The sequence below is a fragment of the Clytia hemisphaerica genome, unplaced genomic scaffold (genome assembly GCF_902728285.1).
Source record: "Clytia hemisphaerica strain Z4C2 unplaced genomic scaffold, Clytia hemisphaerica genome assembly, whole genome shotgun sequence".
Taxonomy (NCBI): Eukaryota; Metazoa; Cnidaria; class Hydrozoa; order Leptothecata; family Clytiidae; genus Clytia; species Clytia hemisphaerica.
The window spans coordinates 502,001-517,208 of record NW_027104238.1 but is presented as its reverse complement, the minus strand read 5'-3'; the positions used below and the strand labels follow the sequence as shown (position 1 = coordinate 517,208).

At 35.9% G+C, this 15,208-nt stretch overlaps 1 protein-coding gene across 1 annotated transcript in view; it reads right to left on the bottom strand.

The window, feature by feature from the left end:
* LOC136816108 (dynamin-binding protein-like) overlaps positions 1-15,208 on the bottom strand; it is a 37,697-nt gene that overhangs the window by 7,321 nt on the left and 15,168 nt on the right. The window contains exons 8-18 of the mRNA XM_067072547.1: positions 11,574-11,615; positions 11,126-11,225; positions 9,956-10,038; positions 8,895-9,033; positions 8,378-8,553; positions 7,770-7,905; positions 7,076-7,167; positions 6,761-6,816; positions 5,982-6,078; positions 4,998-5,103; positions 4,490-4,617 (exon numbers count right to left, since the gene is read on the bottom strand). Coding sequence (XP_066928648.1) covers positions 4,490-4,617; positions 4,998-5,103; positions 5,982-6,078; positions 6,761-6,816; positions 7,076-7,167; positions 7,770-7,905; positions 8,378-8,553; positions 8,895-9,033; positions 9,956-10,038; positions 11,126-11,225; positions 11,574-11,615 — 1,155 coding nt within the window. The remainder of the gene's footprint in view (positions 1-4,489; positions 4,618-4,997; positions 5,104-5,981; positions 6,079-6,760; positions 6,817-7,075; positions 7,168-7,769; positions 7,906-8,377; positions 8,554-8,894; positions 9,034-9,955; positions 10,039-11,125; positions 11,226-11,573; positions 11,616-15,208) is intronic.

The window sequence follows — 15,208 nt, the reverse complement described above, 5'->3', positions numbered from 1 at the left end:
TGGATTATGCATATAAAACGTTTATAATTGATATCTACGTGACGTGACCATTAAACAATCAATCAGAACACAAATAGTGACGATCTATTAAAATTAGTCGTTTGTTTCTTATAAAAAAAACGTTTAGAAACCAAAATTTCATGCTCTTGTTCTTTCATATTCAAGACTTCGTGAGCAAAAAAACATCTCCAAAAAATTGAGTAATTTGGCTAAGAACATTGATGTATGTTTATTAATAGTGATTCTTATTGATCAAGATGCTTTTTTTGAGCTGAAAAATTCATTTTTTACAAAAGTCTGCTTGAGCCATCTTTTATCTACTTTCATACAAAAAATCAGAAAAAACAAAGGTCCAATATTTCACTAAGTCCAAAAAACCCTTTTATGGCCGTTTTTTTAGCTGAAATTTACCCAATTTTTTTTTCTCCAAAAATCGGGCTCCGTCACATTCGAGGATTTATAGTTATGCATCTTTGTGCAAAAAATCGTAAAAAATGAAGAGCCAATCAATCTAATACCTAAGCAATTGATAATGTGCTTATAAAAAATATCGAATTTGCCAGTTTTTCTATAAAAACACACCAAACAACCAAAATTTCCTGTCTAAACACTCGTGAGAAAAAAAAACATCTATCTCATAAAAAATTGAGTAATTTGACTGAGAACATTGATGTATGCTTATTAATAGTGATTCTTATAGATAAACATGCGTTTTTTGAGCCAACAAATTTTTTTTGCAAAAATCTGCTTAAGCCATCTTTTACCTATGATGGTACCCTACTTTTATGCAAAAAATTAGAAAAAATTAATGACCCAAGTTTTCACAAAGTCCAAAAAAACCGTTTTTTAGCCGTTTTTTGGACCAAATTTGCCCAAAAACATTTTTTTTCGAAAATCGGGTTCTGTCACATTCAAGGGTTTATAGTTATGCATCTTTGTGTAAAAAATCATAAAGAATGAAAGAGCCAATCTCAAGAAAAGCCAATGCCTAAGTAATTGATAATGTGCTTATAAAAAATATCGAATTTGGCTAGTTTTTCTATAAAAACACGCCAAACAACCCAAATTTCCAGTCTAAACACACATATTCTTCAAAAGTAAGCCCTCGTGAGAAAAAAAAAACATCTATCTCATAAAAAAATTGAGTAATTTGACTGAGAACATTGATGTATGCTTATTAATAGTGATTCTTATAGATAAACATGCGTTTTTTGAGCCAACAAATTTTTTTTGCAAAAATCTGCTTAAGTCATCTTTTACCTATGATAGTACCCTTCTTTTATGCAAAAAATTAGAAAAAATTAATGATCCAATTTTTCACAAAGTCCAAAAAACCCGTTTTTTAGCCGTTTTTTGGCCCAAATTTGCCCAAAAACATTTTTTTTCGAAAATCAGGTTCTGTCACATTCAAGGGTTTATAGTTATGCATCTTTGTGTAAAAAATCATAAAGAATGAAAGAGCCAATCTCGAGAAAAGCCAATACCTAAGTAATTGATAATGTGCTTATAAAAAAATATCGAATTTGGCCAGTTTTTCTATGAAAACACGCCAAGCAACCCAGATTTCCTGTCTAAACACACATATTCTTCAAAAGTAAGCCCTCATGAGCAGAAAAAACATCTATCTCATAAAAAAATTGAGTAATTTGACTAAGAACATTGATGTATGCTTATTAATAGTGATTCTTATAGATAAACATGCGTTTTTTGAGCCAACAAAATTTTTTTGCAAAAATCTGCTTGAGCCATGTTATACCTATGATGGTACCCTACTTTCGTGCAAAAAATCAGAAAAAATTAATGATCCAATTTTTTACAAAGTCCAAAAAACCCGTTTTTTAGCCGTTTTTTGGCCCAAATTTGCCCCAAAAAATTTTTTTTCGAAAATCGGGCTCCGTCACATTTTGGGCATTGCCATTTTGCATCATTGTGCAAAAAATCAGGAAAAACTAATTAGCCAATCATGAGAAAAGCTGGTAACTAACGGACGGACAGACGGACAAAGGTTAATTTATAGGACCTCCACCGGGGTAGGTCCAAAAAGAAAGTCTTAGACACAATCCATATACCATGCAAAAATTATCACTCTTTAAAAAAAAAAATTGAAAGGAATTTTTCAAGGGGAAATTTGTCATGCCAAAATCAATGTATGAAATTTCTTTCATATTTTTGGTTATCTTTTTTAAAATTTTGAATAAATCAATTCATTTTTACGTGGGATTTTATGGAATTGTCACTTGGATGATATAAAGGATATTTGAGTAAAGAAATTTAAAACGTGGTTTTATTTTGACTAGGTATTTTTTGCAAAACATCCGGTTCAGTCAAAAACGCCTTCTCGGCCTCAGGTCTAAAATTGAAAATTTGAACCACAGATTTTTTGGGGAATTTTTCCTTACAAATACATTTCAATCATCACAGTGACCCTATATTTCAAATCTAAAGTAGTTTTGATCATTGGTTCAGGAATTATGATAAATTTTTAGTTTTTTACAAAATTCAAACAAAATTTGTGTTTTCGCAGGATTATGGTTGTAAAATTTTAGATGAAATTTGTAAACTACCGTGAGATCGGGGTAACTTAATACATCAGTGGAGGCTAACATGCATAACCCTTAAATGAGTGACCTGGCTGGTCATTAAAATACAAAGTTAAATCAAAATAAAAAATTGTAGAGTAGAGGTGCGAGCGGAGCTGCGTAGTTCATTTGCTTTGAAATTTTGCTGCTTTGATTGGTCAGTCATTTGATGGCTATGCAAGTTACCAGACTTCACGGTATACAGTATCATAAGAAAAAATCAAAAAAAATTACCTTGACCTTTTAGATGAATTGGCGGTGAAAAACTGTTAATCTTTCAATAATGACATGGTGATTAGCTGAAATTTCACCGTAAATTTATTAAAAGATTGCAGGTTTTCACCTTGAATTACCCTACGGTCAGGAGAAATTTTTATATCTTGCATTCTGTGTATAAGTCTGATTGGGTGGCCAATATAATTTTGCATTTCTCCAGAAGAATGTGGAAATTTGAAGTGAAAAAAGATTCTTTTCGATACGATTTTTTCTGATGATGTAATGTTAGAAATGTGTCCTAAAAAAATTTGGTTCAAATTTTACATAGACCTCTGAAGGCTTAGAAAAGCTGTTTTTGAACGAACCAGCTGCTTGCTAAAAATATAGTCAAAAAGAAACTTTTTGTTCAGATATTTGAAGATGCTTGAGTACTGCTCTTGTATCATAGAAGGTGTCGTTGTTCAGATGTTGTGGAAAGTGTTGTTCAGATATCGTGGAGGGTTATTCCTTCAGTCATAATGGAAAGTGTTGATCAGCCACCGTGGAAAATGTTGTTTAGATATCGCAGAAAGTCTTCTTTAGACACCGTGGAAGGTGTCAGTCTGATATTGTGAAAGGTGTTGGTTGAATTTTGTAGAAATGCATTGCCATTGGTTGAAATATGCTAGATAACCATGGTTTTTAAATATTGCTGGTACCACTACTTTCACTCAAGTGTCAAGCTGAAAAAATGACTATCAAAAAATATAAAAAGATAGCTAAACATCAAACTCAATCAAGCCAACAAAAAAATAAACAGGAAGTAAAATCTGTTAAAATTTAGACTATCTTAGAAAAACTTTACAGAGATTGAAAATTTTTTGCGCGCACAAAATTATTCTTGACAGAACTGGAAAAAGTCAATATTTCAGTCTCAACTGACACTGATTCCTGCTACCATAAAAGAAACTGCGAAATCCAGTGAATATAAACCTTACCTTTAGATGCTACTTCAGGTGTCAGGCATCAGGTTGAATAAAATTTCCAAAAAATCAAAGTTAGAATTTGTTTGTGGGCCTTGAGGAAAACAATCCCTTCTAACTAATATTGTCATAAAAGCTAAAGATGAATGCGTCTTATCTTCAGCCTCCAAATTATCCTACAAGAACATTCTTCTTCACCAGACCCAGAACCATCATGCTCAAAGAAAACAACCATTTTTTGGATAAAGTTCACTTCCTACTTGCATCCTTCCCTTCGATTTTGTGTTGTTTTGATTTTCTCTACCAAGTTCGTCTATAAATCTGCAGGGATTTTCCGCAAAATTCACCGACCCTTCTCCAAGGTCGGTAAGGGCAAAGATAAAATCAAGAAAAGCGCCAAATTGATATCGTCCGTAAACACAGACTCTATCCGCCGCGAAACATATTACGTTTTATAATATACAAATTATGTTATATCATAATCATAATAATATATTATACGGACGATAGCATCGTCTAAGGTTGCACTCGAACGCAGAGACAGGAAAGGTGTGTCATTTGTAATAGTTTTGGCGGGACTTTCCTTGGTCGGTTTTAGAGGTAGTCTAAAAATGTTGTGCGCCAAGAAAAAATAGTTCTTGGAAATTTATTACCAGTCCCCTAAAAGGTGATCGCCGCTAAGGGTTGATAGGTGAATAAATGAAAGTGAAATGCTATCATAAATATAAATACCTGAGAGTTGAATCCAGTGAATTGTGTTATCTTTTGGTTAATCCTTGACGACTTCTTAGCAACAGAATGCCAATTCAATTTCTGAACTTTTTTACTGATACCATCCTCCGTCTCTCGATACTTCAGCACTGAAGGAGAATTCAAAAATCTATATTTTACGTGGATAGCCTAGTAATAAGGACTCTTTTAGATTGTTTTCACGGCGTACACGACCAACAGGCTTGGCGATCTAGCAACTGAACGGAACAATGGAAGGAGCAGAGGAGTTCGAATTGGGAACCCCTAGTTTGTGGTAGTGACGCCTTAAACCACTCACCACATTGCACCTTACAAAAATGACAATATAATGCATGAGACATCTCCATCAAGGAGCTGTAAAAGAAAGACTAGAGTATAACGTCCATCCTCCTGACGATCTCTTAGATGTGTCTCAAAATGATAGCCAAAGCTGTCGATTTCAAAAAGAAAAGGGTTCACCATTATCTATAAGAAAGAAAGATTGTCCTACCAAGGTCTTTTCTCCGTTTGAATTCGTTGATGGCAGTAGCAACATCAGTGACTGTATCAACTGCTCTCTTTAATTCATTTTTTGTGTCTCCCTCTTCTAAATGATTCTATAGTGTAGCAGAAATGATGGGGTTTAAGAGTCAACAGTCCTAATGATATAGTGCATAGGCGAAGCGAAATGTATGAGGGAGTGCAGACATATTCATTATCTTTTGATAAAACAAAGACAATAATTACAGTGTCATAAAAACCGCTCTCATCCATAAATTTTGCAGGGTCTACGTCTACGTAGTGTAGCAGAAGTGATGGGGTCAGTACTGGATAGGGTTTTAGAGACAACAGTCCTATTTATTATTCGAATAAAAATTGAAGGAAGTTTTTTGTTTTTTAAAATCTATATTTATTTTGTGATTCCGGGGGTGATATTTTTTTTAAGTTTCAATTTTCAAACCATCGTCGAAGCTTCTAGCTTTAGAGTTTGAGAAGTTGATTTGTTCTCTTTCTAAAAACGTTTGGCTTAGGTGGTGGACCTACGTATTCATAGTTCGAAAGGGGGTGTTACTACTCCCACCTAGTCTAGAGCAACCCCCAACTCTAGGTTATACCCCCTTTTAAAATTTGATGGAACCCCCCTCAAATTCGGGGTGTCGTCTGGTTTTTTCTCCCACTTTCAAGACATTATGCACCACTCATATTGACTAAGATGATAGTATATTCACGCTTGAAAAGAGGTGAAAATAGATTGAGAGCGAAGCGGGCAAGAAAACTTTTAGAATTTCAACCCAGTCCAAGACGCAAAACTAGAAATTTAGAAAGATGGGTTCAAAGAACTTTGCTAACGTGTTAAACCCTTTCTAGTTGAACCTCCCCCTTTTTGAAAACTTCCACCTTTCTACAAGAAATTCTTTGGGGTTGCAAACTATGGTATTTATTTCTAGATAACGATAATTCAACACTCCTCACTGAATGGAGCTTGTGGGCTTACCTTGAAGAGCTCGTTGAGAAGAAGGGGATATTTCAACACACGTTGAACAGGCTTGATTAAGAAAGATCCAAGGTTGAAGCCCGGTTCGCCGTTTTCACTGAAAAATAAATGGATAAAGTCGATATTTACCGTGGATAGCCTTGTCGTACACAGACCCAGTATCTACAGCTAATTTCAAAATTCATTGCCGTAGAGGGTCTGTTGTCATTGTTTTTTCTCATTTGAGATTTTTCAAACCGACCGCTGCGATGGAGTGTTGATGAGAGAGGGGTAAAGATGAGAGAAGTGTCGCTATTTATAAATAATACCTCGTCGCAGAGGTCTCCGTACGGGAATTTTTTTATCAAACAGACAATGCGCAAGGAGTGTACTACAAAGGGAGAGCGTGAGATACACTCTGGCACAGAGTATGGATAGCCCAGTGATCTAGGAATTTTAGACCAGTCTTTTGATTGTTTTCGCGGGGTCCACGGCCACGGGCCAGTCGGCTCGGCTATCTACGAGCTGAACGGAATATTCCTTAAAGAAAATTCCTACAACCTCTAGACCTCACTAGGCGGGGTTTTAACTCTCTATTAAAATGATTTCGATGAACAACACTATATCTTTTAAATTCTAAAAGTTAGCCTCTAGTAGGCACCCTGCAATATAGGCTATGACGAAAGTTTAAAGAGATTCCCTTCTGCAAAAAGGTTGAACTGTATGCATTGAGATACCAAGGTGATTCGAATTTCACAGTAGTTTCAGTAAACATGAATTAAGATTGGTGGAGGAGTTACCTTTGTTCGTTGATTGCGTTGGCGATAGCGCACCACACCACTGGGTCTTGTTCATACTGTACAGGAAAATTAAAAGAAAAACCTTGAGCTTTATCCGTTTTTTGTGGTTGAACACGCTATTAAACAGCATAATACAGAAAACTCAAATTTACAGGAAAGAGGTAAAATGGGACAAAAAGATCTGTTTAAGGCGATACCGTAAAATATTGATCGATGTAAAGTAGTATTGTCCCGAGCTTGCAATAGTAATAGGTTTACGCTATCAATTATCATCTTTTCATGGCGAAGAATAGCGAATTGGAGGCGTTCTATTACCTTTTCTTTGAGCATTTGAGCGTCGTCATAGTTACGACAATATAATGCATAGCAGTCTTTCATTTCGTGTGACAAACTCACGAATGCTTGGGCTGAAAGTGAAGGGAAAGTATATGTAAAAGAGAACAATGGAAAGAGAGATCGTGTGTAAAATTGTGTAAAATTGAGAAATTTCATGAAAGTTAATAATGTCTAGCTTTTAGAATTAGTGTCATATTGGTCATCATCTTTGGCTTCCGTGTGAGAGGCCCTGATTCCATACTCTAAGGTCCCAAAAAACTCCTTCCCCGGTTATCAATTTTCGAGATATTTCGGACCTCGTTCTTCTTAGGACGCCAGGTTGCTCTAAATAGCCTAGTTTTAGTATATATTACCTCATTATGGGGTTTTCAGAGATACTATTTCCAACCCCCGGCAATTAGCATCCCTTATTATATTTTTGACCCTTCCTTTTTTTATTCGGAACCTTAGAGTAATTGGCCAGTGACCCATGTCATATGAGGGTACTCTGATACAAGTGGGTGTGTGTAGATTGGAGAGACAGTGTGACGTGTCCTTTGAATGTCTTGAAAATGGATTTCAATATCAATATATCAGAGGATTCAATTCATCATGATTATCGCTTAGTCCTTGCAACAGTTTCATCTCAACTACCAATGAAAGACCCAGGACTAATCACGTGACATTAACTTACCAATGGAATTCATGATGTTATCGTGTTGCGTATCGTCAAGGTCAATATCGGTCAACTGGTGCAAGAGTTTGGCGGACAGAACAACAATGTTGGGCAGATTACCGAATAGTATTTCTGTATCAATCTCACTCTCGTTCTGTGGTGAAAAAAATTGTCAAATTAGGAAAAAAATGGGAACCTTTAATCCAAGGTATGGTCTAGTTTTAGTTTTAGTTTTCTAATCAACTGATGAATGCGTAAGCAAGAAACTTAAAGTATCGAGAAGAAATACACCGTTCTTTAATCTTTACGTCCAGTTTTAGTACTTATTCTTAAACGTACTTTATATAAAAAGCTTAGAAAATGGAAAAGAACCTCTGGAGCTATTTTCTAAGCACGATCCTTTATAAAAAGGCGAATATTGGAATTGGAAGAATTTCAAGTGGTTGAAAAAGTCAGCCACCTTTAAAGCTAAAGAGATTTCAATAACTTTTCCCAGACCAATAATTTTTAAATTAATCACTTTAAAGGTTCGAAATTAGGAATCCCCCCCCCCCGGGCGAACGATTACTGGTTCTTCTTTGGTATCTAATTTGAGGAAACTTTAACAAGATCCCTTTCTTCCTTACCAGATCTTCCAGCGACTGCATAGTAGCCAACAATTGTGAAATGTCACTACCGTAATTCGTTTCTGTCATGATCAGTTCTTCGATGACTTTCATTTGTTTCTTCCGCTTCTGTTCTTCGATCCCAACCTCCTCATCAGCGTCTTCTTGTTCAAGTTGACCCATCTCAGTCAGTTTGGCTGAAAGAAATTTGGATGATTTAACTGTTACATGACAAATTGATTATGAAGACAATAACCTAGTAAGCCTATCTAAGTCAATCTGGCTGGAAAATCATTTCAGAAAACACTCACCAGTTTGGAAGATGCTAAAACTTCTCAAGAACAAAATAACAACTCAGTCAATTTGACTCCCCAAAAGCTTAAAAGTCATAAAATTTAGAACCCTAAAAATCCAAATTCCATCAAAGTTTCGAGCAGAAACCCTTACGATCAAAATTTTGCTTCACTTATACATTTTCACTCTCATTTCAAATCTATTCACTTCAGAGCGAAGTTTAACAGCCGAAATGTATTCTCACCTCTCAGCCCATTCAATTCATCTTGAAGTGTATCGACCATGTTTTCACAGAACTCGATGCTATCTCGTATCTCTGGCAATTCTTCCACGATTGCCACATCTTGCATCAAACGCAACTGTTCGCAATTATCCAAATACATCTAAAACGGGAAATACGTAATGTATAATATGTATTTTTAATATACCTTTTCGACCGTAGTCGCGCGGTCAGGCGCGTGCCACTTTTATCCCACTAGACTCGAACCGATCCTTTTTTGACACGTTTTTCTATTGTCTATAGGCGCGAAAAAAGGACTGGGACGGTTTTAGTGGGATAAAGCGGACAAAAAATGCCCGCACGGCAATTGGCGGCTACGGTCGCACGGCAATTGGCGGCTACGGTCGAAAAAGTGTATATCTGTATCTTGGACATTTGCATATGTACTTTTTGCAGTTGTCCAAATACATGTGGTTCAAATGTGTCCGTTTCGAATGCAACTAACGTGAATTTTCGAACAAGTCATTTTTGATAACTTTTTTCAAAACATTCGTGTAAAAAATACATACGTGTGGGTACGAACGCTGGTTCATTTTACCTCTGTTCTTAATGAATTCAAGTGCTATATTCAATAATGACTAGTCTCTTCCAACTAGACTTCCGAAAGCCAGAAGAAATCTCGTTTAATTAAAGAGCGTTTATAAATCTCAATCAACTACGAATATGAAATATTCAGGTCAAATAAAAAAAGTCACGCTGAGCCTGTTGTTTGATACTTGGAGATCACTACGTTACTATTAGAAATATGTTCAATAAATACGATCCTTAATTATTGTGATTAGTCTAGGATTAATTGAAAACCTTTAATGTGTTAAAAATTGCCATTGACATTTGTCAAATACAACCTGTAAAATCCGACACAAATCAAAAACAACTTTTCGGGACGTAATTTAAATACTGAAACATGTACAAGGTCGATTAATTGAGAATTATCGTTGTGCAGTTTAGTGGCGAATCTTATTTTGCTCATACATGAGAAATCTACTTGGATACGACATAAATTCGAAGGGTTAAAAATAATTTACCTCGATTTGTGTTTCAAGTTCTTGTACACGTTGAAGAATATCGTCCACCTTGCCAAGAGATGATAACATAAACGATTTCTGATCTGAAAGAAGATAGAGACTTCGAGTTATAGTGAAAAACAAAGAATATACCTTATCTAAAAAAGCGATGCATTGTGGGATTGTTTCGAGTATATTACAATAGAAATCTCTTAGGAATTCCTCGAGGGAATTCTATTGTAATACACTCGAAACAATCCCACAATGCATCGCTTTTTTAGAAAAATCAAAAACTCCGATAAGGTCTATTGCAGTAAAAGAAATATAGAGAGATCAATCAAAGTCTTTGATCATGAACACAGGAGCTTTAAAAATGCTTTTTATGGTTACTTTTTTCCATCAATCTAACCTGTCTAGAATATATAATTCAGAAGGATATCATTAAAAGTTGTAAAAAATTCATCTTTTTGTTTCTCTTTTTCCTTCCTTGCGATAGTTGAGCAATTAGATAATTAGTGAAACACTTTCAAAGCGTCAGATTTTCCGACTAATGACAAAACAAAGAAATGTGTAACAAAGTAACTTTATTCGAACGGTTCCCTGTAGTTGTTCACAAGGTAGGATTGCCAAATTACAGATCAATGAAGCAGATTCCCTGTCCATTTATGCAAGTCGATTAGCCAGATCAAATTTCAAACTTTAAGTTAGTACTTTAAAGTTTTTAGGACCCCGCAAAATTGAATCTGGAATTAGCCGAGAGTTTTTTCGCCAAATAGTGGATGAATCAGAGATCAACGTCGAAGTACTTCATTTAAGCTACTATGTGGAAACCTCTCTCAAGGGAACTATTAATTTACTGACATGGTTTCACAAGATAACAAACAGAATATTTACTTAGACCATGCTCGCTCTGGTGTGGTATTGGTTACGGATAGGAAGTGTTCATACTCATTTGGGAACGTTTCGGAGGAAGAAAACAGAGCAGTTCCGTTCCGATGAAAAAAGTGGAGCAGACCGTTTCGATCTGTTTTGCTTTGTAACGTCTTCTTTTTTGACGTTTCGAATTTTGACGTTCACACAGTGTTTCGGAGGGAAACGGAACGTAGCGTGTGAACGTGGACTTAAAGCCAATGAACTTTGGTTACATACCGACATGAACAGAGAACTTCCGTGAATTGATAAATATCGTACCTTCTAGAGCGTTGAGGTCTTCATTAAGTTCCACAATATTGGTGTTGTGTTGTTCTTGTTTGGTGACCAAATCTTTTCGCTTCTCCTCCACAGCTACAATCTATAGAAAGCAAATGAGATATCTAGAAGTCTCTAGAACAAGAACGATATTCGGGTCTTTTCAGTTATCCCATATAAACCAGTTCCGTAATTAAGGGGTCACTCACATATCGATGCTTCCCACGACTAACGTTAAATTGACGCAAGGGGGTGGGAGGGTCAAAGGCAAAGAAAATCAATCAAAACATCGATTTTCGGGGCTGATTAAATTCTAAGCCAGATAATTTTTATCTTGTTAACTACTCTCGCTACGCATAGTTGTTTGACTTGACGTCATTTTGACGTTAGCCATTTTGATTCGATCTTGAAAAAGAAGATTTGAGGAACTTTTTATGAAAGCTTTACTTACGTCTAAAAGTGTTTCGACTCCAGCCAAAAGATGGGCTTCAGCCTAAAGAAAGAGCGGGGGGAAGAACAATAACAATGAGGATAAATTGACATTTTTCATGGGTACAGATTTTTATGGCAGGTTTCAAAAGTTCTGGATTTGAAATCATTATCGATTGCTTCAGCATCATTGAAACCTATTTTTTCAAACCTTTTGTTTCACTAATGATTTATTATTTCAAGGCAATATTTATTAGACTTGCTGAATTCTTTAGCCAGAAGCTGTTCAAAAGTTGTTTAACTAGTAAGCGCATTGATTTCCTTTTGATTTTCAATCACTAAATAACCACTTGTGGTCTCACTATTTCGAGAAGAAGGGGCTTTCCCTGGATCAGGCCCGGTGGAAGCGGGGAGACTGGGGAGACTTCAGCCTCATTTTGAGTAAAGGAATTTCTCTTCAAATTCCTAGCGAGTTGTATCTCATTTTGAGCCTTCAGCCTCCCCCACTTTTACGGTTGTTCCACCGGGTCTGTGGATGTATTATGTACAGATGTTTGTGTTACTTGTTTTCTGTATGCGTGTATTCTTTTTACTCCAATGGATTTGCTTTTCATTACCAAGCGTTTCATTTATTTTGAAAGAAAGATTGACTCTCCCAAGATCACATTTTAGATTTAGTCTGAATTACAGACATGCGGCAGGTAGTATACAAGGAGCACGAATCCTTTAGCAGATGTCAGCAGACTGGACTAAAATTGCGCATCACAGACTTAGAAAAACAATCGAACACCAAAAAAACTGTACTCTTAAATGACTGACATACTCTATTCGAATCTTTCAATTGAAACAAATCTTCACGATTCGAATGCTCTTTAAACCGGACTCATCATATTGCGAACAATCCCTAACTTTGGAAACTGGAATACAATACTGGTCGTTTTACGAAATTTTAAGTTCAAGCGAGACTCACGAATTCAGCCTTTCCACTTTAATTTCATTAGATATTTCGATTTGGGAGGGGTTTAGTGACTTCCAGGTTATGTTCTCAGCCTACTTCCAAACCCTTAAAGCTCTTAAAAAGCACATACGCTTTTTTCCCCTTTAGTCCCAAAAAGTATAACCAGAATCGAAGTCTGCATTGAACATTTTTAATCGATGGAAAGACCCAAGGACTGAGTATTGATCTCTTCTTCTGATAGTCTCCTTAAAGACATTCAAAACAATAATGGAACCGATTCTTCTCTATGGTTCTGAGACATGGACCTTCTCAAATCTGCAAGAAAAACAATTAGACGGGACACAATTTTGCTTGGTCGAGTAAAAAATCTCTCTTGGAAGAACAACCACCCCACACTTCTTCAGATCTACGGGAAATATTCCTAGAATTTCCAAAGTTGTCAAAAAACGGAGAACTTTATTTGTGGGACGCTGCTAGAGGGCTAGAGCACGAAATCATTTCTTCACTTCTTCTTTGGAGACTCCAAAACGCAATGCATCGAGGTAAGGCTCTCTAGGGACACAGACCAAAAAAAAGATCTTGAAACAGACTTTGGTCGAAACATGATGATGCTGAAAGGGAAAACACTGTTGAAAGCTTTAGTTGTATTTATGAGGAGCCTACTTCAGTCAGCCTCTTTGAAGGAAAAAGAGGATATCCAGTGGTAATGATATTGCCGCTTTTAATCATGATTTCACAATCAATTAATATACACTTACCCCATACACAAACCACTAGGGTAGAAAGAAGTTCTCAGGAAAGAAACAAAAATTCCACACTTACTCAACTTTATACTTGGAAAGTTTTATCTCCCCCCCCAAAGAGTGTTCGATAATTTAATAGAGCAGTATTATTATGAGAGTTGTCTATATTCTTATTTCGTATTCATGGCGTCTCCACTCCCATCTTCAGTGAAATGAGTTTAATTATTTAGTTATACGTTCGTGTTCATGCTCACTTGTCTCATTGGTCTTTTTGGGTGCTTGACAAAAACAGCACTTTCAAAAACTGCATATTGATGAATGCGCTTTCGAATGTAGCTCAAGATCCGAATGCATTCGGAGGGCTCATATCTATTTATCCACGTAATGGTCAGCTAAGCTAGGCTAGGCTAGACATATTCTTCCCATAGCTCAATAGCGGTGTGAAATACCTACTTTAAGTTGTTTGGTGATTTTTATTTTATATTTCAGCCACCTCATCTTGGTTGATTTGCAAAGTTGAAACTGGGTAACTATTATTATTATTGTGTTTCCTTGATTATTGTTGATATTTACCGAAAGTTCAAGAAAGGTTCAATATAGATCAAATTCAACAAGACGAAATGAATAGGTATCACTTCGCCGTTTATACTTTTTATGTTACATAACTATAAAAAAGAAATCGTAAATCGTCAATTTTAGCTCTTCACGAATAAGCAGTCACCGGGAGACCCCTGTAGGGAACAAACTTCCAGCGGCCACAGGGGTCAAAAATTAATTTCTCTCATCTGTTCCTCTATTTAACCTAAGGAAAGCATCGAGTTTTGAGCAAGTAAATTATGATAAAACGACCGTGTTCTGAAAATCGGTATTTAAGTTTTTGCTTTCAACTCAAAATAAGTACCGTTGAAAAATAAGTACCGTTGAAAAAGAACTTTTCCAACAGCTTGATCAAATAACATAATATAACAGAAGGGTAGTAGAAACTAACTACCAGTTAAGAAAATATCCAACCATCCCGAACCAACAAGCCAGGGGTCTTATTTAGGCCCGGCGAAAGGCGAATTTTGCCGATCCAAGGCACGAAAAAAAAATACAATTCGCCGGCCTAAAAATTCGGTTCACCGTCTCAACTACATATTTATGCTAATCAATACACTCGGCTTGCTAAGAATTCGACGGCCTAAAATCTAGAAATCCCTATAATTAATTTTTCATTCGCCAGCCTACAAAAACAAAGGAAAACCCGCGCAACAAGCCCATCTGTATCGTCACCAAGGTATAGAGTGACGTAAGGGTAAGAAAGAAATAGAGAACTCCAACTCTCTTCATCGAAGTAAATCAAATAAAGGACAAAATAATCTGGATTTATCATCAGCGAAATAAACACACCAAAAATAACCACAGTAAAACAAGTGAAACAGAAATCCAATAAAAATCAAATTCATCTGAAGAAAGCAGAAGGGATGATCCTTAATAAAGAGACAAACCAGATCATCTTCCTCAAATTTCATTTATAGAACAGTAACAACAACAATGGTGGAGTGCACCTCACTTCCTTATACGTGAATCAGACGTCACAAGAACACTCTCCCCCATGGGGCTTAAATTGGCAAATAGTGATTGTGACATAACACTGCAATTTAAACTTTTTTTCATCTCAATAAAAGTTGCGGCTTAAACCATTTTCGTTGTTTGAAGTGAAAAATGATTTGAATTTTATTATAAGAAATTTGGTATTTCTTATAAACACGCTTACATTTGTTTCATTACATTACAGTAATATAAAATTTAAGATTTTATGATTTGGGAGCTTTTAAAAAATGGTATCGCCGAGGTATCCAACCATACTATCTATATAAACTCAAAGTGGTTTACACTTTGAAATGATTGAATCGTTGAAAGATGAAGCTTTCTTATGAAAATGTGATGATTTACACTTAAGAGCAGGAAGCCATC